The 24,702-nt window shown below is 46.6% G+C and overlaps 1 protein-coding gene across 1 annotated transcript in view; it reads left to right on the forward strand.

The window, feature by feature from the left end:
- The window catches only part of LOC132541269 (high affinity cAMP-specific and IBMX-insensitive 3',5'-cyclic phosphodiesterase 8B-like), a 43,525-nt gene extending 20,408 nt beyond the window's left edge, over positions 1–23,117 (forward strand). Inside the window, exons 2-3 of the mRNA XM_060201019.1 lie at positions 21,321–21,917; positions 23,065–23,117. Coding sequence (XP_060057002.1) covers positions 21,362–21,917; positions 23,065–23,117 — 609 coding nt within the window. The 5' untranslated portion in view covers positions 21,321–21,361. The remainder of the gene's footprint in view (positions 1–21,320; positions 21,918–23,064) is intronic.
- The last annotated feature ends 1,585 nt before the right edge of the window (positions 23,118–24,702 follow it).

Consider the following 24,702-nt stretch of genomic DNA (forward strand, 5'->3'; position numbering starts at 1 on the left):
CTCTGCAGGTGGGGAGCCGGGGACTCGAACCCGAGATCCTTAGGCCGGTCCTTGCGCTTTGCGCCACCTGCGCTTAACCCGCTGCGCTACCCCCCGACTCCCAGAGGTTGCTATCTTAAGATGCTGTTCTGTTTGAGGATGAACCCTAGTATGTTTCATGGGTTTTTGCTTCACTTTTCTTTCATGGTTAAACAAATAAATAAACAGTATGACAAGACGGCTGGAGAGCTGTCGGGCACTGTCTCTTATCACAGAGTGATCCGCATTCCCGTCGCGCTTGCTCTGCCTTAGTCTGTGTCCCCACACACCTACTCTAAACAGGGCACTTGTGACTTCCCATTTCAATGTTTAGGTTCTGAAAAGTCTCCCGGACCTTTCCCAAGGGAATTTCTTAACCTCCATATTATTGGCATGCTAAGAATAATCGCTCAAGTCGGGTTCCCGCTATTTCCAGACAAAGGACACGACCACTTCACCTTGTCTAATGGTGTTTCACGAATATTGCATTTCATTTTACTTTTTTTACCCCCTTGCCTCCAGGATTATTGCTGGGGCTCAGTGCTCTACGAATCCACTGCTCTTGGAGGCCATTTTTCCCCCCATTTTGTTGTCCTTGTTGTTGTTATTGTTATTGTTGCCATTGATGTTGTTGGATAGGACAGAGAGAAATGGAGAGAGGAGGGGAAGACAGAGAGGGGGAGAGAAAGACAGACACCTGCAGACCTGCTTCACCGTCTGTGAAGCGCCTCCCCTGCAGGTGGGGAGCCGGGCCTCGAACCGGGATCTTTGTGCTGGTCTGTGTGCTTCATGCCATGTGTGCTTAACCCGCTGCGCCACTTCCCGACCCCCTGCGTTTTTTTAAAAAAAACAAATGGGTTTTGTACGTGCTGCCATGCACAGTGATCCAGCTTCAGACTCTCGTTCCCCACAGGCAGAGAAGAGCAGTGACGCAGGGCTGCCAGTGTCCATCTTTCTGTCTCTCTTTCTGTCATCCTTTCTCTCTCAAGTTCTCTCTGTCCTATCAAGTAAATAATAGGAAGGAGGAAAAAAAGTAAAAAACAGTGACCATCAGGAGTAGTAGATTCACAGTGCCGTCACTGAGCCCCAGCAATAACCCTGATGGCAATTATAAATAAATAAATAAATAAATGCATAAATACATAGGTAAATAAATTAATAAATGAAGTGTCTTATAAATGAGGAGACTTCACAGCTGAGCTCTTTCTCTCAAACAGGAGAAAAAAAAATCTCTCTCTCGACAGGCTGGGAGTATAGATCGACTTGTCAACACCCATGTTCAGCGGGGAAGCAATTACAGAAGCCAGACCTTCCACCTTCTGCATCCCACAATGCCCCTGGGTCCATGCTCCCAGAGGGATAAAGAATAGGAAAGCTATCAGGGGAGGGGAGGGGATATGGAGTTCTGGTGGTGGGAACTGTGTGGAGTTGTACCCCTCTTATCCTATGGTTTTGTCAATGTTTCTTTTTTATAAATAAAAAAATTTTTAAAAATCTCTCTCTTTTGTAAATTTAGTCCCCTTTTCTGGGTCACCTTTTTTCAGATGGAGAGACAGAGATAGAAGAGAAGAGAGAGATAGCACAACACAGAAGCTTTCCTGGCTGCTGTTGTCCATCCATTTCTATGTGGGTGTCAAGCTCAGGTCACAAATATGACAATGCATGTCCTCCCTCAAGTAAGCTATCTCACATGTCGTTTTAGAAAAAAAAGCTCTTAAACATTGACTTGACAGAGACAGCCAGAAATCGAGAGGAAACGGGGTGATAGGGAAAAAGACTGAGAGACACCTGCAGCCCTGCTTCACCACTCTCAAAGCTTTCCCTCTGCAGGTGGGGACCAGGGGCTCGAACCTGGGTCCTTGCCCATTGTAATGTGTGCTCAACCAGCTGCACCACCACCCGGCCCCAGCTTGATTCCTTTTTTTTTTTCTTCCTTTTTGTTTTCCATTGTTATTGTTGGCCATGACAGGGAAAAATGGAGAGAGGAGGAGTAGACAGAGGGGGGAGAGAAAGACAGACACCTGCAGACCTGCTTCACTGCCTGTGAAGCGACTCCCCTGCAGGTGGGGAGCCGGGGGCTTGAACCAGGATCCTCACGCTGGTCCTTGAGCTTCATACCAGGCGTGCTTAACCGCTCTGCTACCTCCTGCCCCCGGCTTAATTTCTTAATGTCACAACAAGAGACAGTTATCTTACTGTGTTTTACCCACCTTGTCATTTGTTTCTACAGCTTGGGCAGTTTATCTTTCTTTCTGTGTTTTTGTGTTGTTTTTTTTTAATAGCTGATTTTCATACTGGTAATTCTTAAAAACTTTGCTATTAAGAAAATCTCAGCAAGAGGCCAAGTACTTGTAACCATAATCACATATTGTTAAAGGCTATATAGGATTTTTATAACCTATAAACGTTTAAGTATTCCGGGAGTCGGGTGGTAGCGCAGTGGGTTAAGCGCAGGTGGCACGAAGTGCAAAGACCGCTGTAAGGATCCCTGTTGGAGCCCCCCGGCTCCCCACCTGCAGGGGAGCTGCTTCACAAGCAGTACAGGTCTGCAGGTGTCTCTCTGTCTCTTTCCCTCTCTATCCCCCTCCCTTCTCAAATTCTCTGTCTTTATCCATAATAAATAATAATAATAATAATAATAAATTTAAGGATTCCATGCCCAGGTGAGAGCAAGTAATTCTTTAGCCTTGCTGGGTGGGAGTTCAGGTTGTGGTAAACAGAAAGAAATCGAAGGATTTCCTGTTGAAAGGATGGAAGGGATCAATGTATCCTTAGACACAGACATTTCATGAGTGAAGTGTGTACAAGGTTGGAACACAGTGAGCCATCTCAGCGTCTATTAAGACTGTTACAGAGCCAGGCTTCTGGAAATAATTTTCTGTGCTTTGCCCACTTACACCCAACTGAATTCATTCTATCGGTCTCCTCCTACTCCATAGGACCCTGTTTTCAGAATTTCATTTTTTTGTTTTTGAAAGCAAGTGAAGATTGTATGTTAAGAAACAGAAAATTAGGGGCCAGGTGGTGGCGCACCTGGTTAAGCGCTCACATCACAGTGCGCAAGGACCCAGGCTCAAGCGCACAGCCCCCACCTGCAGGGGGAAAGCTTCATGAGTGGTGGCAGGGCTGCAGGCATTTCTCTGTCTCTCTCCCTCTCTCCTCTCAATTTTTCTTTGTCTCTATCCAAAAATAAATTTAAAAAATTATTTTTATTTTTTATTTATAAAAAGGAAACACTGAAAAAACCATAGGATAAGAGGGGTACAACTTCACACAGTTCCCACCACCAGAACTCTGTACCCCACCCCCTCCCCTGATAGCTTTCCTATTCTTTATCCCTCTGGGAGTATGGACCCAGGGTCATTGTGGGATGCAGAAGGTGGAAGGTCTGGCTTCTGTAATTGCTTCCCTGCTGAACGTGGGTGTTGACTGGTCGGTCCATACTCCCAGCCGGTCTCTCTCTTTCCCTAGTGGGGCAGGGCTCTGGGGAAGCAGGGCTCCAGGACACATTGGTGGGGTTGTCTGTCCAGGGAAGTCTGGTTTGCATCATGCTAGCATCCAGAACCTGTTGGTTGAAGAGAGAGATAACATAAGAGCGAAACAAGTTGTTGACTAATCATCAACCTAGAGGCTGGAATAGTGCAGATGAAGAGTTGGGGGGGGGGTCCTCCATTTTTTAGATAGCTAGTAGGCCTATTTTAGTTATATTCCAAAGGGCCCATGGCTATACTAGTTTTTTTTTTCCTTCCCTGATCCTGAAATCTGATATGCAGGTGGATCCAAGTTATTGTCTGGGGAGATGATGTCATGGCTGGAAAAAGGACCAAAAGCTGGATCAGGGAAGAGAGTAGCTCCCAAATATGGGAGAGTTGTATTTAAAAAATTTTTTTTATTATTTTTATTTTTTTATTGGATAGAGACAGCCAGAAATCTAGAGGGAAGGGTATGATCGAGAGGGAGAGGCAGAGAGACACCTGCAACATTGCTTCACCACTCGCAAAGCTTTCCTTCTGCATATGGGGACTGGGGGCCCGAACCTGGGTCCTTGCACATTGTCACATGTGTGCCACCACCCAGTCCCAATACAAAATATTTTTTAAGAAAAGAAGCAGAGAAACCAATTACTGCGCTAGAAGTTTATTTAGCTTTGCTGGTGTATACTGAAACATTACATTTGTTTGATTGTTCCCTATTTACTTTTGGCACACTGGGGCCTTAAGCACTCTGGGATAACTCTTTCAAATTGAATCCTTTAAAGACTGAGGCAGACAGACAAAGACAGAGAGAGGGAGGGAGAGAGCCCAGTACTGCCCTGGTGCAGTCGTCAGTCCTGGCACGTGGTCACCTGGCGCTAGATGCTACGCTGGGCACATCTTCCAGGGATGCTGTCTGGCTGGTCCTGTGTGGACTTTGATAGGTAACTGCCCTCTCCCCCAACCCTCCTGTCTCAACAAGATCAGAAAGCGTGGGTGGAAACTCTTGAAAAACATGTCTGTGTTTGTCAGCAAGTCGAAGATGGTATGGGATTCTCCCACTGTTGGTCTGCTTCTAAAGTCTGCTTCTGAGGCCCCTTCCGCTGCATTGCCTGAGGCTGTGGTCTATTTACATCATCACTGTTTTCACTGGTTTAATCCCCATTGGTTCCCGCGCTATTTTCCTTCTCCCCACCCCCTGTCCTACGTGCCTCCTCTTCCTGACACTTCCGCCTCAGGAGACATAAAAGACACGGCTTTCGAATGAAGAGAGATTTAGAAGAGATTAGATTGTTGAACTGCCTCCCCGCTCCTCAATAAAGACTGAACTGTGATCCCAGCTCAGCCATGAGTCCCTGGTCATCTCTCTACCGCCCACGAAGCTAGCCCAGCCTGGCAAGTGGTGCCCAAACAGGGACTGGCACCCACTCAGAAACAGATGTTGAGAAAGATGAACAGAAAGGGAAATGCAAAGCAGCATTCGGCTAGGTTTGGAGTAGGGCACCAAAGTAAAAAGCTCTGAGGGGGATGGGGGGGGGGATGGTAGATGTTCAGCTTCGCTAGAGGGGAGGGGGTGTAGGAACACAGACCTTGGGTGGCAGGAATGGTGTTAATACACAGTCCTATTAATTTAAAAAAAAAGCCTCTGTGTGAGTCTCTGGCTTGGAGGGACATCCCTGAAACTCCCAACCTTATGATTCGTACAATATGACAAGTAATAGAGTGCTTTGTGACATTCCTGTGTGTGTGTGTGTGTGTGTTTCTTAAAGATTCACTTGTTTATTAGGAGAGAGAAAGGCCATAACACTGCTCAGCTCTAGCATAAGGTGTTACTGGAGGACTGTACCTCTGGTCTCTGGGGCCTCAGACCTACGTGTTCTGCCCTCCAATGGGCTGAGCCATCAAGCTGAAGTGCAGATTCTCTTTGACTTCAGAAAACGAAACACCGTGGCTGAAGAATTGGGGGAGAGGCACCGCTTTTTATTTCTTGCTTCTCTCTCGTTTTTTTTTGTTTGTTTGTTTCTTAGATGGCATGCTATTTTTAATGTAAGTTTTTTTTTCCCTCCAGGATTATCGCTAGGACTTGGTGCCTGCACTACAAATCCATTGCTCCTGGAGGCTATTTTTTTCCCTTTTGTTGCCCTTGTTGCTTATCGTTGTTATTATTGTTATTGCTGTCATTGTTGTTGGATAGGACAGAGAGAAATAGAGAGAGGAAGGGATTATAGGGAGAGAGAAAGACAGACACCTGCAGACCTGCTTCATCGCTTGTGAAGCGACCCCTCTGCAGGTGGGGAGCCGGGGGCTCGAACCGGGATCATTAAGCTGGTCCTTGCGCTTTGCACCATGCGCGCTTAACCCGCTGCACCACTGCCCAGCCCCCTTAGTGTAAGTTTTTAAAAGTTATTACTGATTTCAAAATGGTTCACAAATCTTAAGAGTACAGGAGTATAGTTAGTTCCACGTCACACCCAACACCAAAGTTCTGTCCTTTCTCCCCGCCAGTGACAGTCACCATAGTTCTCAGAAAAGTTGAGAGAGAGACAGGTTGATTACTTCTTTCTGCTTTTCGCAAGTTTGTATGTGTGCTTTCACTATCTGCATACTATATGTCAGCAAAACTGCTGATCACTGTCTAATACTTCTTCACTTATTTCACTAAACAAAATCACCTCCTGTCTCACCTATTTTTTCCTGAAGGACACACTGTCTATCTATTTATCTCTCTAGGGGGGATTAATGGCTTACAGTCGACAGTGAAATATAGTAGCTGGTCCATGTGTCACATGTCTCAGTTTCCCACATAATCCTCTAACCCCCCCACCTAGGTCCTCCTCCCCCAGCCTGAGCCCTCCCCCACCCCAGAGCCCTTGTCTTTGGTGCAGTGCACCAAGCCCAGTCCAGGTTCTGCTTTGCGTTTCCCCTTCTCTTCTGATTTCTCCGCTTCTGTCAGCACGGTTGTCTTTTTAAAAGGCAGAGTAGTACCTCACTGAATATGTGTCTCCTGACGTGTTTGTCCAGCCATTTGCTGATGGGCTCTAGTTTCCTTCCCTATGTGACTAGCGAGTGCTGTCGTGATGGTCACGGGGTGCATATGTCCCTTTAGATTAGTGTTTTATGTCCTTGGCATGTACTCATAGGAGTGATATTGGGGGGGGGGTTTCCTTATTTTTGTTTTGAGGTAGAGTCTTTACATAAGACAGTGGTTTTCAGAGTGTCTCTTGGAACCAGTAGCATTAATGTCATTTGGGAACTAGTTAGAAACACACATTTTTTTCAGGCCCTGCACTCCTCTGTATTTTAAGTAATTCTGATATATGCTTCAGTTTGACAGCCACTGGCCTGGAGAACTCTGGCAAACCTCTTCTATCCGACTGAATTTGTTCTAAACCACATAATAGGAGGTATGAAGAAGTAATCAGTCATGCCCCCAGCTAGTATCGCCTTGGAGATGTTTACTGGTGTTACAGCGGAGGTGCCATGCTGCTTAGCAGATGCCAGACTCCAGGAAGGAGACTGAAGCCAAAAGCTTCCTAGAACACCTCTTGTCAGATCCCCATCAGACAAAGGGAGAAAGATTAAGACATCAGAGTCACAGAAGATGCTAATTCAGGGCCCTCTGGCTGAGCTACGGCTTCTAGGCACCTTTAGCTAGTTAAGAGGTAAAATCCCTGGGCTCAGGAAACTGTTCTTTGAAGAAGAAGTCATCAAAAACCAAAAGTTAACAAAAGACTGAATTTAAGTCATCTGGACAGGAAGCAAAAAACCCATATCCTCACAGAGACCAGACTGCAACGGAAGTCCAAGGAAGTTTTTTTTTTAAATTAAAAAAAATTTTTTTAATTAATTTTATTTTTGAGATAGATGAAGAGAGAGAGAAGAGGGAGGAGAGAGAGAGAAACACCAGAGCACTGCTCAGCTCAGGCTTATGGTGGTGCGGGGGATTGAACCTGGGATTTAGGAGCCTCAGGCATGAGAGTCTGTTTGCATAACCATTATGCTGTCTCTCCCGCCCCCAAGGAAGTTTTAACAAAGAAACTTGTTTTTTCATGAAGCAGAACTTGGACTGGGGTTGGTGTATTGCACCCAAGTCAAGGACTTGGGGGAGAGGGGGTTCCAGGTCCTGGAACAGGATGGTGGAGGAGGACCTAGTGGGGGGTTAGAGTGTTATGTGGAAAACTGAGAAATGTGACACATGGACCAACTACTGTAAACCATTCGTCTCCCAATAAAGAAAATAATGATAATAACAAGCAATTTTTAAATAAATTAATAAATAAATAAATAAGAGAAACTGTTTTCTTAGCCTTTCCCAGTGGGTAAAAAACCAGTTAAAACTTCCTGCGGGGACTGAGGAGACAGCACAATGGTTCTGCAAGATTCTCATGCCTGAGGATCTAAGGTCCCAGGTTCAATTCCCAGCACCATCAGAGACAAGCCGTACTCTGGTCTCTCTCTGTACCTTTCTCAATATATGTCTCATCCAAACACACACACACACACACACACACACACACACTCACTTCCCGTGCTTCTGTGCTTATTAAGGTAGAGGACTTGGGGACACTTCTATCTGTCCGTCTCCTTCACAGGAGCCTGAGATTCATTCTCCAGGCAGCAAAGCTTCTTAATCTCAAGCACGGGGGCTCTGACAGGAGACACAAAAGAGATTCTCAGTGCCTTGTGGCTCACATTCTAGTTGGATTCTGGCCTGGGGAAATGTCAATGCCAGTTTGGGGTAAACAGTTTCTTATGTTTAGATTCAAGATTATGAATCTTAAGCATCAGGATATAGTTCACCGGACAGGCTGTACACACTGTAGGTGAGACCCTGAGCTCCAAGCCCCAGCAACGTATGGCAGTACCGCGGACAGCAGTAGGGGACTCCATGGAGGCAACGTATGGCAGTACCGTGGACAGCAGTAGGGGAACTCCATGGAGCCATGGAGTCTCCGCTGTCTCTTTTGAAAGAAAGCAAGGATTAAAAAAATGGAGCCACTCAGCACAATCACACACATATAATGCCGTGGATTTATTCCCTAGCAGCATATGGGGGAAAGGATAGTGAGTCCCAGGCAAGGCTAATTTAGGTGAAGAATCTCAGTCTCTCTCTCTCTCTCTCTCCCTCTCTCTCTCTCTCTCTCTCTCTGTCTCTGTCTCTCTCTTCACTCCCGGGTTATTGCTGGGGCTCAGTGCCTGCACTACAAATCCACTGCTCCTGGTGGCCATTTTTTCCATTATTTATTGGACAGAGAGAATTTGAGAGAGGAGGGGGAGATGGAGAGGAAAAGAGACACCTGCAGACCTTCCTCACCGCTTGTGAAGTGTCCTCCCTGCAGGTTGGGAGCCAGGGGCTCAAACCCAGATTCTTGTGTGAGTCCTCGCGCTTAACTATGCACTCTTAACCGGTGTACCATCACTCAACCCCCAAGAATCTTATTATATTAATAAGATTTTCTCTGGGAGCCCACGCAACAGCACGCCAAGTTGTGTACGCTTGTAAACAAGCTCAAGGACCCAGGTTCTGACCCTTGGTCCCCACCTGCAGGGGTGAAGGTTCCCAAGTGGTGAAGCAATGTTACAGGTGCCTCTTCTATTTTTTTCCTCTCCTGCTCTATCTCCCTCTCCAATCTCAATTTATATCTGTCCTATCAAATGAAAAATAAAAATGAGTATTTCGTTTCTTGGCTGGGAATGATACCCACACCCATACAAATTCTGTCCTGTATAACTAAATTGAAAGTCTTGGAATTAGTTTTAATATCCCAGGCTCCCTGACCTCCAACTCCCATCTAATTGGCACTGAATCTCAGGGATTCCATCTTAGTAAGGTCTATGTTTCTCTCTGGAATTTCCTTTATAAAAATTAATTTTCACACATTTTATCAACATAATCTTCTCGTATGAGTCTGCTAGGGCTGTTCAAATGGGACAGCTATGGCCCAGATGACTTAAGCAGCAGGAGTTAATTTTCTCTAAGTTCTGGACCCTACAGGATAAAGATGGTCACGGGGACTGGTGTGTCTGGTCAGGAGCCGCTCTCCTGGGCTCACAGATGATGTCTCCTGGCTGTGTCTTCCAGTCTCCCATGTCTTATGATGTTTCTACTGGGTGATGGTCTTACCCTTATGGCCTCTTTTAAAGGTGCTGTCTCCACATACAGCCACAGTGATGATTAGCACTTCACAAAATGAACTCAGAGGCTGGGGGTTAGGTAAAGGGAAGGTAACACATCCCACACCAGGCCTTGATATCCCACCGCTGGGTTATTACAGCTCCTTACTGATCTTCATTCCTTAGTCCATTTTCAGGTCCCTCTTGAATTTACAGTCACATTCATGTCAGCAAAATGACACTTTTTGGATAGGGTCTTTGCACATTTTAGCCATTTTCAATGACTGGGATCTAGTCAAACTCTGGAATATATGTCGCTCCATGCCCTGGTGACAACCTCCCTCCAGTGAACAGAATCCTATTTCCTCCCTACAGCACAGACCTTTGGAAGACTCGACGTCATTAATCTTTGAATATTTCCGTGTGTGTTTCTGCTCCTGGACCTTTTGTTCATGGTAGCCTCTCTGGAATGTCCTGTCTTCCACTTAGTCAAAAACTGCCCTTGCTTCCAAGGGTCACCCCTCATCTCCTTGGTGACATCTTTGCACCCCTTCCACTGGCGGTGATGGCTGTCTCTGGGCAGAGATGGTTTCGGTGGAGCAGGTGCTAACAATCCCACTCTGTCCGACAGTGGAGGTCTTGTGCATTTACTTTTTGGTGTCACACACAACGCCTGGTCCAGTGGTGGCTCGAATAATGTTCTCATTGCATAGACAGATGACAGGAGACAATGGTCCCCTGAGGGTCTTCACTTAGATATCATTTTCTCTGAGAAAACTCTCATAATCCTACCTCTGTCTCTTTATTTATTATTCCCTTTTGTTGCCCTTGTTTTATTGTTGTAGTTATTGTTGTTGTTGTTGATGATGATGTTGTCGTTGTTAGATAGACAGAGAGAAATAGAGAAAAGAGGGGAAGACAGAGAGGGGGAGAGAAAGACAGACACCTGCACTCCTGCTTCACCGCCTGTGAAGCGACTCCTCTGCAGGTGGGGAGCCGGGGGCTCGAACTGGGATCCTTACACGGGTCCTTGTGCTTTGTGACACCCGCGCTTAACCTGCTGCGCCACCGCCCGACTCCTCCTCTGTCTCTTTTTAGCACACCAAAATGTTTTTTTAAAAATCCCTTTTATACATGTCATCACTGCTGGAGAATTGGCTTGCCATGGTCCTTCCCCCATTCCTAACATCTAAACTCCACAGACATGAGAGTGCTGTCTGTTTTGTTCCCTAGTGCAGGTTGGTGTCTGATACATGTTAGCCACTCAGTCAGTTTTTGCCAAGTGAACGAGTGTGTTGCTTTAGCATCATGTTACATAATGAATTCTTTTTTTCTTGGAGCAGATGGTCTGCTGAGCAAAGTATGCATGCAGACCTGCTTAGAAAGCTGAGCCTCTTAAAACTTTTATCATAAGTGTGCTCTGCCTTATGGAGTGTATCTTAAGTTCAATGATGTGAATTCACAATTTGTACCCTGATTTAGAATACTTGGGAAAACTGTGCTGTGTAAGAATATCGATGACGCTACTTAATCTGCTACCTTCTGTCGTCATCACAAGGGCTTCACTGCTCTGAGCCATCTTGTGTGAGGTAGAAAGTGAAAGACACAAAGACAAATGGAGAGAGGGAAAGGTAAGATATGGCAACACCCGTGCTTCCTCCAAGAAATGATGCAGCTATAGTTCAAATACAAGTCACTTTTACTGTTTTCTTTTTTTTTTTTTTTTTTTTTTTTTACCAGAGCACTGCTCAGCTCTAGCTTATGGTGGTGCAGGGCATTGAACCTGGGACTTTGGAGCTCAGGCAAGAGAGTCACTTTGCATAACCATTATGCTGTCTCCCCTACCCCATTTTACTATCTTAAAAGAGCTGTATTTAGGAGTTGGGCGGTAGCGCAGGACTGCAAAGTGCAAGGACCGGCGTAAGGATCCCGGTTCGAGCCCCCGGCTCCCCACCTGCAGGGGAGTCGCTTCACAGGCGGTGAAGCAGGTCTGCGGGTGTCTATCTTTCTCTCCCCCTCTCTGTCTTCCCCTCCTCTCTCTATTTCTCTCTGTCCTATCTAACAATGACGACATCAATAACAACAATAATAACTACAACAGCAATAAAAGAGAAAAAAACAAGAGCGACAAAAGGGGAATATATATATTAATATATATATAATAAATTTATATAATATATATATTATATATATAAAGAACTGTATTTATTTGGTGGCTCAGGAGGTGGCACAATGAATAAGTATTGACCTCTCAAGCTTGAAGTCCATGTTTAATTCTTGGCATCATGCGTGCCAAAGCGATGCTCTGGTTCTCTTTTTCCTCATGAATAAACGAATAAATAAATACTAAAGCAGATGAGTGGTATTTGTAAACCTCTTTGGTAGAAATGTTTACCCATGAAAGGGACCCTCTGTGTCTTTTGGGTCTCCCCTGCTTCTAAACTTTTGTGTTTCTTTTTGTCTGGTATGCATTCAATTTTTCTCTCCATCTATTTTTTATTCTCTCCTTTTTTAAAAATTGTTTCCACCTTCTACATTCTGTCTCACAAAAAAAAAAAAAAAAACCATCATGGAAGCTCATAGAAATAGGTATATTTATTTTGCTATTTTTTTTTGAGGAAAGAATTGGGAAGTGTTACACTTATTCATTTACACTGTCTATGCACTGGAACAGATTTCCAGTTAAAAGAAAGAAACCCCTTGGCACAGTTCTTACTGGTATCACTTTATATTCACTGACAGACCTCCACAGATAGATAGATGATCATTCCCCATCATTCAGTCTCCATATATCTCCATATTTCCTTAACCTCACATTGATAGAAATTTACTGAGATTTCTTTCTTTCTTTTCTTTTCTTTTCTTTTCTTTTCTTTTCTTTTCTTTTCTTTTCTTTTCTTTTCTTTTCTTTTCTTTCTTTCTTTTTCTTTTTTTTTCACCAGAGCGCTACTCAGCTCTGTCTTATGGTGGGACAGGGGGATTGAACCTGGGATTTCAGAGCCTCTGGCTCTCCCACCCACATCTATATTAAATATACAATCTATATTTAAATGTTGTTATTCTAACATGTTTCTGTAATTTCTTGAGCCAGTCCCTTCATGTTTTCTGTTTGGGTTATCTCTAGTTTCATTACTGTAAGTGGTAAGTTTATTGATATCTTTTAAGAAATTATTTTATTCTTTTTTTTTTCCATGTATCATCAAAAGGAGTAATGCTGGGTTAAAGACATTAACTCCTGGGGCCAGGCAGTGGCACATCGATTAAGCGCATACAGTACTATGTGCAAGGAACAGGGTTTGAGCCCCAGCTCCCCACCTGCGGGGGTGGTGCTTCACAAGGGGTGAAGCAGGTCTGCAGGTGTCTATTGCTCTCTCCCCCTCCCCTCTTCTCTCAATTTCTATCTTATTCAATAAAGTTAAAAAAAAAAGACATTTGTTCAACTAAAGACAAGAAACGTAAAATTATACAGTATGAGAGAAGCTCCCAGCCCTCTTTAACTTGGAGTTATCAATTAAGAGAGGAGAAAGGCAAGAGGATGAAGTGGGAGAAACACTCAATACCAAATACTTGAGCAGTTGATAGACGCTGGAAACTACTCTGGGAGTTTGGTGTTTATAAGACACCAGAAATCTGCCGCTCTATAGAGCCTGTGTTTTTAAAAAGTATTTTAATGTGTGTGTTATTGGACAGAGACAGCCAGAAACTGAGTAAAGGGGGAAATAAGGAGGAAGAGTGACAGAGAGAGACACCTGCAGCCCTATTTCACCACTCATGAAACTTTCCCCATGCACGTGGGGAGCAGGGCCTTGAACCCGGGTCCTTGTGCACTGTAATGTGTGCACTTAACAAGGTGCACTACCACCTGACCCCCTAAGCCTGTATTTTTCTAGAGGAGGAAGAGGTGATAAGTACAATCATAAATGAAGTCATTATATAATAAGTCAGAGCATGGTAAGTGCTATTGAAAAGAGAAACAGCCGGTTCAAGCCCCTGGCTCCCCACCTGCAGGGGAGTCGCTTCACAGGCGGTGAAGCAGGTCTGCAGGTGTCTGTCTTTTTCTCCCCCTCTCTGTCTTCCCCTCCTCTCTGTCATATCCAACAACAACAACAATAACAATAACTACAACAATAAAAAGCAACAAGGGCAACAAAAGGGAAAATAAATAAATAAATATTAAAAAAAAAGAAATGTAGGTGGGGGTTCACTTCATAAAGAGTTTTGTGGGTTCCTACAAGGGCTTCAACTTTTATTTTAGTCCCCATTCGATACTGTAGAGTGCTACTGGACTTGCATTTCTTGAAGGGACAGATGTTGGATCTACCATTGGTGCTTATATCCAAGTCCCTGGATAGTATTGTGTGTGTGTGTGTGTGGGGGGGGGTGTGACAAATTGCACAAGGTTGTTGTCCTCCTCCGCCCACTCCCCTTTCCCCTCTTCCTCCTCTTTTTTTAATAGTAATTTAATAATGGCTAACAAGACTATAAGATCACAGGGGTACAACTCCACACAGTTCCCACCACCAGAGTTCCGTGTCCCATCCCTTCCATTGGAAGCTTCCCTGTTCTTTATCCCTTTGGGAGTCTGGACCAATTTTTTTTTTTTTTTTGCCTCCAGGGTTATTATTGCTGGGGCTCAGTGCCTGCACCAGGAATCCACTATTCCTAGAGGCTATTTTTTCCCTTTTGTTGCCCTTGCTGTTTTAGCATTGTTGTGGTTATTATTATTGTTGTTACTGATGTTGTTGTTGGATAGGACAGAGAAATGGAGAGAGGAGGGGAAGACAGAGAGGGGGAGAGAAAGACAGACACCTGCAGACCTGCTTCACTGCCTGTGAAACGAGTCCCCTGCAGGTGGGGAGCCGGAGGCTTGTACGGAGTTACTTATGCCGGTCCTTGCGCTTTGCGGCATGTGCGCTTAACCCGCTTTGCTACTGCCCGACCCCCCAAATTCTTTATGGGGAGCAGAAGGTGGGAAATCTGGCTTCTGTAATTGCTTCACTGGACATTGTCGTTGGCAGTTGTATCCATACTCCAGTCCCACATAATAGTTCTGATATGCTATTATTCAGTATAATGCTGGGATTATTATTTCAGTTTAAGATTTTAATTCTAAATTAAAAATGACTTAATAGAAGGAAATTAAGATTCCACAGTCTCCTCAAATGTTAGTGACACTAAGAGTTTGGAGATCACTTAGGAAATTGAGGCCCAGGGGTTAAGTGACTTGCCCAAATTTATACATCTTTCTGAGGCAACACTAATTTTCCAACTCACCCTTCCTAACTCTGAGTGAATGACCCTTTGACTGTGCCAAGTCACTTAATACCCTCTATCACTTCACTTCCCAGGTGGTTAGGTTTCCAGTAGACTCACTTTAAGAACTGTAGTTTGAATCTAGAAGCTCTATAAGGTTGAATCGCTGATTAAATGTTTGGTTATCTAAAGGTCGATCAGAAAGCTGTTCTTTTTTTAGCCTTTATTTTTTATTTTTATTTTATTTTTTATTTTTGCCCTCAGGGTTATTACTGGGGCTCAGTGCCTGCACCATGAATCCACTACTCCTGGAGGCCATCCCCCCCCCTTTTGTTGCCCCTGTTGTAGCCTTGTTGTGGTTATTATTGTTATTGTTGATGTTGTTCATTGTTAGATAGGACAAAGAGAAATGGAAAGGAGGGGAAGACAGAGAAGGGGAGAGAAAGACAGACACCTGCAGACCTGCTTCACCACCTGTGAAGCGACTCCCCTGCAGGTGGGGAGCCGGGGGCTCGAACCGGGATCTCTAGGCCAGTCCTTTGCTTGGCGCCATGCTGCACTACCGCCCGACCACCTTTTTTAGCCTTTATAATAAAGTTAAGAATTATTCAAGAGGTATTGATTACATTTTCTGCTTTTGGAAAGGAGTTCTGGGAGCACCTATATTTTAGAATGAGAAGGAGCCTGGCATATTCAGAATGTTGCTAGTGGCCCTGAGTCATGATTCTGAATAAGCTCTTATTTGACAGCAGTAGAAAACATACAAGCCACTCAGCTGACTGACAACATGTTTAAGGCCTAGATTTTTTATGACATTTCTGATTTTGTTTTATTTTGATCTGTGTCTTGAACATTGATTGTATTTTTATTTCCCATAATTATGTTTTAAATAATACAGGTTTTTTTTTGGGGGGTGAAGCAGTCTTCTTGGACCTATATTTTCCTCCCTGCAATTCTGAGCTCATGGACTTTGCTGTTATCCTGGAATGGACTGGTATGGTGTCATGAGAATCAGTTCAGAAATCATGTTATACGAGTGAAGAGTCAGAGCTGGGTGGGAGGATGACTTCAGGTAGGCTGGTTGTCCTCTGCTTCTCACTTCTGCCCAGTTCAGATCTGTGCCAGCACTGGGGACAGGCTACACATCACCACTGACATCACTTGGTGGAGACACAGAGGTACATTCTTTTCAGTCACTAAACCAGACACAGGCAATGGAAATGGCGTGTGAAGGAGATAATGAGGAGTGGGGGTAGATGGCGTCATGGTTATGCAAACAGACTCTCCTGCCTGAGGCTCCAGAGTCCCAAACTCAGTGCTCTGTGCCACCATAAATCAGAGCTGATCAGTGCTCTGGTAAAAAATAGTAATAATAGGGGGTCGGGTGGTAGTGCAGCGGGTTAAGTGCACATGGTGCAAAGCGCAAGGACTGGCGTTAGGATCCCGGTTCGAGCCCCCGGCTCCCCACCTGCAGGGGAGTCGCTTCACAGGCGGTGAAGCAGGTCTGCAGGTGTCTGTCTTTCTCTCCCCTTCTCTGTCTTCCCCTCCTCTCTCCATTTCTCTCTGTCCTATCCAACAGTGACTACATCAATAACAACAATAATAGTAACGACAACAGTGATAAAAAAACAAGGGCAACAAAAAGGGAAAAAATAGCCTCCAGGAGCAGTGGATTTCTGGTGCAGGCACCCAGCCCCATCAATAACCCTGGAGGCAATAATAATAATTGTAATGAAAAGGTATTGAAACTATCAGATGCTTTTGGAATGGACGAAAATTTATACTTAGTACGGTTCTCATTTTCTATCTTCTGTTCCTACGAAAGAGTTCTATTCCATGAAAGACATTGGCCCTGTATAAAAAAGTCAACATGCCAGAGCAGAACAATCAGACTCAGTGGTGACCTTGAGGGTTATCTCCTCTCTCAAGGCTTCGTCTTTTTTTTTTTTTTTTCAGTGTAGAAAGTTCAGGCGAATTTTGTTTCTGTGTGGATTTTCCTTTTTGTGAATGTTCTCCACCAGAAGATCAGTTGTAACTTCTGTTTTCATGAGCTTTCCTGCCTTCGAAAACATCTGTGCCTGACTGGCCCTTTGCTCTTCACTGGGTGGCTTCATGCCCGAACTGCATTCCTAGGGAAACCGGGGGGAGAGAGAGAGAGAGAGAGAGAGAGAGAGAGAGATAGAGTGTGAGAGAGAGAGAGAGAGAGAGAGACCTGTGATGTCAAATGCCACTGGTGGCTCTGTGCCTCATATGGGCTTGATACAGTCTTCATAGACAGATCATAGATGAATTTTTGATATGACCATATCCTGGCTTATACCAGAGGTTGCTATGAAAACTAGTGCTTTTATTTTAGTTATTTTTATCTTTATAATTAAAAAAATTTTTTTTCTTTATGGGGCCGGGTGGTGGCGCACCCGGTTGAGCACACATGTTGCAATGTGCCAAGACCCAGGTTCGAGCCCCCGCTCTCCACCTGCAGGGGGAAGGCTTTGCGAGTGGTGAAGCAGGGTTGCAGGTGTTTTTCTGTCTCTTTCCCTCTCTGTCTCCCCCTTCCTCTTGATTTCTGACGGTCTGTATTCAATAAATAAAGATAATAAAAAATAATGTAAAAAGAACTTTAGAAACATCTTTATGTATTTATTGGATAGAGATCGTCATAAATAAAGGTGGAAAATGGAGATAAAGAGGAAGAAATAGAGAGATACACACACCTGCAGCCCTGCTTCACCACTTGCCAAGCTTTCCCTCTGCAAATGGGGTCCAGGGACTCAAACCTGGGTCCTTGTGCACTGTAGCATATGTACTCAGACACCAAAAGTAATTCTTTAATAATTTACATTTTAATTTAATCTTATTTATTTTTGGGGGGAGGGGTTAGAGACAGAAATTGAGAGGGAGGAGTCGGGCGGTAGCACAGCGGGTTAAACGCAGTTGGCATGAAGCGTAAGGACCGGCGTAAGGATCCCAGTTCGAGCCCCGGCTCCCCACCTGCAGGGGAGTCGCTTCACAGGCGGTGAAGCAGGTCTGCAGGTGTCTGTCTTTCTCTCCCCCTCTCTGTCTCCCCCTCCTCTCTCCGTTTCTCTCTGTCCTATACAACAATGATGACAAGAGTAACAATAATAACTACAGTAAAACAACAAGGGCAACAAAAGGGAATAAATATTAAACAAAAGAAATTGAGAGGGAGGGAGAAGATACTCTTGCAGTACTGTTCAGTGCTTGGGAAACTTCCTCCTTACAGGTGGGGACCTGAGGATTGAACCAGAGTCCTTGCACATTGCAACATGGACACTCTATCACTCTATCAGATGCACCACCACTTGGTCCCTTGTTTTAATTGTCCTTTCCTTCTCTCTCTCTCTTTCTTTCTTTCTTTCTTTTTTTCTTTCTTTCCCCTCCCTTTCCCTTCCCTTCCCTTCCCTTCCCTTCCCTTCCCTTCCCTTCCTTTTCTTTCCCTTCTCTTCCCTCTCCTCCCCTCTCCTCCCCTCTCCTCCCCTCCCCTCCCCTCCCCTCTCCTCCCCTCCCCTCCCCTCTCCTCTCCTCCCCTCCTCTCTCCTCCCCTCTCCTTTCTTTCCCTTTCCTCCCCTCCCCTCCCCTCTCCTCCCCTCCCCTCCTCTCTCCTCCCCTCTCCTCCCCTCCCCTCCTCTCTCCTCCCCTCTCCTCCCCTCTCCTTTCTTTCCCTTTCCTTTCACTTTACGACCAGATTTTCTCTAGAGCTCAGTGCCTGTGTGACCCTACCACTCATGGTGGTCATTTTTTTGTTTCCTTTAGATTTAGAGAGAGAGAGAGATTAGACACTGCAGCAAGCACCCTCCACCACTGTAGGTGCTCCCCTATGGTGGTCCAGGGCTCGAACCTGGGTCCTTGCACATGGTAACCTGTGCATGTGAACTGCCTGCTGGCCCCAAGTGCTTCTCACATTCAACTCTGATGATGTCTGCCCAGGTTCTGAATGACATGTCGGATGTCGAACAGAAGGTGGCAGTCACCAGACTTAGGCCTGTTGCAAAGGAAACATTATCTCTGTATCTCATTCTTGGCTGTTGAACGTGGTGTTCTGCTAGGTATGGATGGGAAGGGGGTAAGGAAGCATGGGGCCAGGCAGTGTGAACAGGAACAGTGGTAGAAGCTATGGTGCCAGAAAAAGGTAGCTTCAAAGTCCCAGGTTCAATCCCCCACACCACCATAAACCAGAGCTGAACAGCACTCTCGTAAAAAAAAAAAAAAAAAAGAAAAAGAAAAAGAAAAACAAACAAAACCAGTCTAGACTTTTTCCAGCAATATCTGGAGATAGACGTTTCCATATCCTCAAAATATTCATTAAATGATCGATGCACTGCCACCAGTGTAGGCTCAGTGCCACACTATTACTCTGACACTGCTGATGGCCTTTCTCCTTCGACCCCCACTTTTCTTCTGGATGAGACAGACAGATGAGGGCTAAACAGACAGACAGGGAGGAAGACAGGAGAGGTAACTAACACTGCAGAGGGGGATGGAGGACTTGAACCTGGGTTCTCACCCATGATGTGCGGCAACCATCTGGCCTTCCTCCTGCCAGTATTTCCCCCCCCTCCCAGGGTTATTGCTGGGGCTTGGTGTACTATGAATCCATTGCACCTGGAGGCCATTTCCCCCATTTTATTGAACAGGACAAAGAGAGACTAAGAGAAGAGGGTGAGACGGAGAGAGAGAGAGACAGAGAGACAGACACCTGCACATCTGCTTCACTGCTTGTGAAATGTCCCCCCTGCAGGTGCGGAGTGGGGGTTCGAACTCAGATCCTTGCATTGGTCCTTGCTGTTAGTACTATGCTTGCTGAACAGGGTGTACCACCATCCAGCCTCCACCCACCCATTTTTTTTAAAGGAGACCCCAAAGTTGGATATTTGGAGTGCTCACTTGAGAAAACAAGCAAAGGCGGGAGGTCAGACTGATTTTTCTCATCTGTTCATCTTCAGTTGGTATTTGCTGTGACACTCGGCTTTTCTAGGAACGTTACAAGCTGTCATCTGGTAACTCCATACACTGAGATTATTAAGAAGACACAAAGGAATTATTTCAGATTCAATGATCCATTTTTTATATTCTGTGTAACTCAGGATGAGGCCTTTCTCCACCACCTCACATTATCTCTCCTGTGTGCTGGGCCCTGGCACCTTGTGGCTCTGACCCGAATTTCACGGAAGGTCTGAGAGCACACCTAACCTCTAAAGGTGTTCTTACTAGTAAGCTTGGGAGTTGTGAAGGAAGGTCGTTTTGACAGCCTGGCCCAGAGTGTGAGGAAGAGTCACTGACAGCAGGAAGAAGCATCAGAAAGGGTGAATGTTAGTGAAAGATAAAACTATACAGAATGTGAAGTCTGGAAGACAGAGCCAAGAACCACAAGGCTCCTTCGGTTGGTTCCTTGGCTCTTAGGGTTTCTTCTTCTGCAAGCATCCCAACCACCCCTGGAGCTGGACCTCCAAAGACCTGGAACCCAGGACTGCCAACCAAGTCAGCCTTCAGGGTGCTTCTGCAGGAAGGGCCGTCCTCCCGCCGGTCAGATGGGTGGGCTTGAGCTGTGGGTCATGGTGGTTTCCTGAATGGGCATCCTAGTACTTTGCTTAGAAATGTGCTGGTGAAAGGCTGGAAGCATTCTGAGCCACTCCCCAGGGTTCACAGCCCTGGCCCGGTGCTTGCCTCAAGGGGGAGAGGGACCAACCAAAGTGTGTGGGCATGTCCCAGAGTGTTTGTTCATGGAGAAGGGACCAACCAGGGTGGTGTGTGTGTGTGTGTGTGTGTGTGTGTGTGTGTGTGTGTTTTCCCGTTCCCAGGATGGGTACCCCGAGGGTGTGTGTGTGTGTGTGTGTGTGTGTGTGTGTGTGTGTGTGTGTGTGTGTGTGTGTGTTTTCCCGTTCCCAGGATGGGTACCCCGAGGGTGTGTGTGTGTGTGTTTTCCCGTTCCCAGGATGGGTACCCCGAGGGTGTGTGTGTGTGTGTGTGTGTGTGTGTGTGTGTCCAGATGGGTGCCAAGGGTCGAGGCCTCTAGGCCATGGAGGAGGGCGGCGGAGGACAGGGGAGGGCAGCGAGGTGTGGTGCCCTCCTGGCGCAGCGGGGCGGGTGCAGGTGGGTGAGCTGCGCGCTTCTGGCCCCCAGGGCGAGCGCGGGGAGCGGCGGGTCCGGTGGGCGTCCCCGGCGGGGCGGGTGGGGGCGAGGCGGCGAGGGCCGGGCGCGCACTGTGCGGGCGGGCGGCGAGGGGGAGCGGGGCCGGGCGGGGCCGGGCGGGGCCGGGCGGGGCGTGAGTCGGGGCGCCGCGCGGGGCGGGGAGGGTGGCGGCTGGGGCGGCGCGGGGCGCTGGGTGTGCGCGTTCGCCGCTCCGCTGGGCTCCGCTGGGCTCCGCCGGGCTCGGCTGGGCCGGGAGGAGATGGCCGGGGAGGGAAAGTTGGGGTGACGAGCGGCCGGCCGCCCTGTCTGCAGGTGGCCGGGGGCTCCGGGGGCGCGGGGAGCCCGGCCGAGGGATGGGCTGCGCCCCCAGCATCCACGTCTCGCAGAGCGGCGTCATCTACTGCCGGGACTCGGAGGAGTCCGCCTCGCCCCGCCAGACCTCCGGCGCGCCGCAGGGCCCCGCCGCCCCCCTGCACGGCCTCCCGGTGCCGACCGACGCCACCGCCCCGGGCCGCGCGCCCGGGCCCCCCGGGGCCGCCCGAGTCCGCAGGGCCCGCGCCGAGCTGGGCAGCGCGAGCAGCGGGGGCTCCGCGGCCCCGGGTGCGACCACCTGCAGGGGCCGGCGGCGCCACTGTTGCAGCAGCGCGGAGGCCGAGACGCAGACCAGCTGCAGCAGCCTGCAGGTAGGCGCCCGCCTCCGGGGTGCCCGGGGTGCCCGGGGTGCCGGGAGGGGGGAGTGGGGTGCCGGGGTTACTCGAGATGCCCGGGTGCAGGGGGTGCCCGGCTTGGTTGTTCGAGGTGTCCGGGTTACTCGAGATGCCCGGGTGCAGGGGGTGCCCGGCTTGGTTGTTCGAGGTGTCCGGGTTACTCGAGATGCCCGGGGTGCAGGGGGTGCCCGGGTTGCCCGAGGTGCCCAGGGTGCCAGGATGCTGGGGGGCCGCGCGCCCCGTCCGGGCCCATCGTGCGCTGGCAGGGGGCTCCTGCCAAGTAGAGTAACTGCAACGTGGTGGGTCTGGGGAGGTTGCCACTGGGCAGGAGTTTACTTTTCACTTGGGGTGACCAGGGCCCAGGACATAAGGCCCCTGAGTGTGTGTGGGGGGTGGATCCCTGGGAGCTGCTTCTAGGGGAGCCAGCAGTGGGGGAGGTGGGAAAGGAAGCCCAGCGTTGAAGCAGGTGGGCTGGGCAGCTTCTGCGGGGCAGGAAGGCTGAGACTCTGTTCTTGTGGGGAGGGGGTGGGGGTGACGCTCCTGGGGCGAGTCCCATTGAATGAAACCCGAGCCCGGGACCGGATTCCTTCTGCTCGTAGGTGAATGGTGCAGGCCGGCAGCGAGGGCCTGATACTAGCCTGGGATTCAGATGATTTTCTTTGCAGGAGATAGCATCAGCCAGGCTGTCTGGAGTCTGAGGCACAGAGACTTGAGGGATCTGTGAATGGACGGAGGCTGTTTCTGTTTTGTCGTGTGGATGGCAGTGGAGGAAGGGAACCGGAGTGGAAACTGTGGGCCACTTTTTTTTTTACCCCCTTGGGTTCGCTTGCATCCTGGACATAATTGAGAGGGTTCAGGCCATGAGCTTGGAGGGTTCAGCTGAGTGACAGTGAGCGGTTAGTGGGTGTCAGTTCAGCTCAGCTATTTGATGGTGAAGATTCTGCTGAGACATCTTTCAGGAGAGTAGAATTTAGAGGAAGTGGAAAAATATTGAATGATTTAACTGTCCCCGAGGTATTTCTTCATGACTGAAGAAAATGGTTACTAGTGTCCGACTGTATGTTCTCAAAATACTGCTAAATCCAAGAGGATTTATTTCACTGGGTGGATCTGGCCGCTGGGGCTTTCATCCTTACAGCAAATAGTGTAGCGACTGCAAATCCCCACCGCACAGAGGACAGAATGCATCTGTATGAATCTTGATGCTAGATAGAATATCCAATTTACAGAGATTCTACAGTTAGTAGATTACTAGGACTGATCCACTGATTATCTGGTGAAGGCTGGAGCTCTAGTCCATGGACAGTTGTTCCACAAGTGGGCTAGTGTGAGGACCCTCCCACCCTCAGTGATTAAAGTGAGCTCTGAAGAAGGAGGAATCAACATGCAGGCTTCCATCTGAAAAGCCTAATGTATCTTCTGGTGATCTTATTTTAAGAACATCTGATTTTGTAACATGAAGCTTAACTCATGTTTACTTCTAATTGTAGCGTTTGTTTCTTTAACTGGACAATGTAATAATGATCGTGGTAAAGTGTCGTTTACTGAGCATCTCTTGTGTGTCAGGTACAAATTTTAGAAAACCCAAAGACAGTAGACACCTGGATTTATAACAGTATAAACAACCTCCCGGTTGAGGTTTTGTTAGTGAAGCATGTGCTGATCTCTTTTTGTCAAGTTTTTTTTTTTTTTTCTTTTTCTTGCTTGTTTGCTTGCTTTTAGATAATGACTCACATGAAGTTAGCATTAGGAACAACTTCAAAGTATAAAGTGTTGTATTTGGTGAAATAATTAAATGGGTTGTTGCAAATAAAGTCTACTATCCTGTCTTCTTGTTGTAAAGGAAATATGAAGGTAAGAAACAGTAGTTCAGAACAGTGATGCCTCATGAACTTCACGTTGCTTTTCCACGTTTCAGTAGGAAGAATCCCCATTCAGTACCTGGCAACTCAAACTACTCCCTGTTTGTTCAACAAAGATTAGTGAACGAACTCATTCTCTGTGTGTTAGTACCTACCCTCAAGAGGCTACTTAGAGGCCAAATGGAATAAAAACTGGAGGGAAAATGAGTCCCAGTTATTAACAGCTAGTATAAACTTGTATAAATATCATTGCTACTTGGCTGAAGTGTTAAAAAAAAGGCTTGACCTAGATAGGAATTGGACTCACTTTATCAACAAGACTTTCAAATAAGAGTTCAATTCATTCCAGCTCATCAGAAGGAATGTTGAGAATGAAACTGTTGGTTCAGTGATTCTGAAACTATATATTTGAAATGAAATTTGAGGCTAGAATTATTACCTATACACAAATTATAGATTTATTGTCATAGATTGCTTTAAACTATTTAAATATCTCCTTTTAGGACCGGTGACAGTGTTATGTTACCCTTTCAGTCGTCACATACTCTATTGTGAGTGACAGGATTTTACAAAAGCTTTACTTTTATTTCTTTTGGGAACAAGAATTCTCGTGCCTTACAGGTTTGAGTTAGTTGGTACTTACGACCTCCCCCATGTCCCCCTTTCCAAATTGCTCAGGTTGAAACGCGGTCTTTGCCTTTTGGTCCTGTGTATCGTGGTAGTGAGTTGCGATAGTTTTGTATGTATGTTTTAAATTTCCTCTTTGCACATCAATTATAAACCGTATCCTCATTATCTGCTTGGTCTGTGGTATTCTCTTTCTTGTAGCAAGAATTCATTTCATTAAGCTTTTAGAATGATGAAGCATTATGGTGTCAAACATGATGTCAACAGGAACCATCCTGAATTCTTAATTTACAGAAATATCTAAACCTTAATAATTCATATGCACTGCAGTGATCTCAGATGGGTTTCCACTTCTGGTAAGAAGTTAGACTTGTCTCATAATTGCTGTAAAAATGCAGCTTCCTAGCAATTGGTTTCCCTCTTGTTTGCCTTTGTAAAAATAGTATGCCAGCTAGAGAACACTCTCTCCCATGACTGTGCCAGTCTTGTAAATCTTGT

The sequence above is a fragment of the Erinaceus europaeus genome, chromosome 11 (assembly GCF_950295315.1).
Source record: "Erinaceus europaeus chromosome 11, mEriEur2.1, whole genome shotgun sequence".
Classification (NCBI taxonomy): domain Eukaryota; kingdom Metazoa; phylum Chordata; class Mammalia; order Eulipotyphla; family Erinaceidae; genus Erinaceus; species Erinaceus europaeus.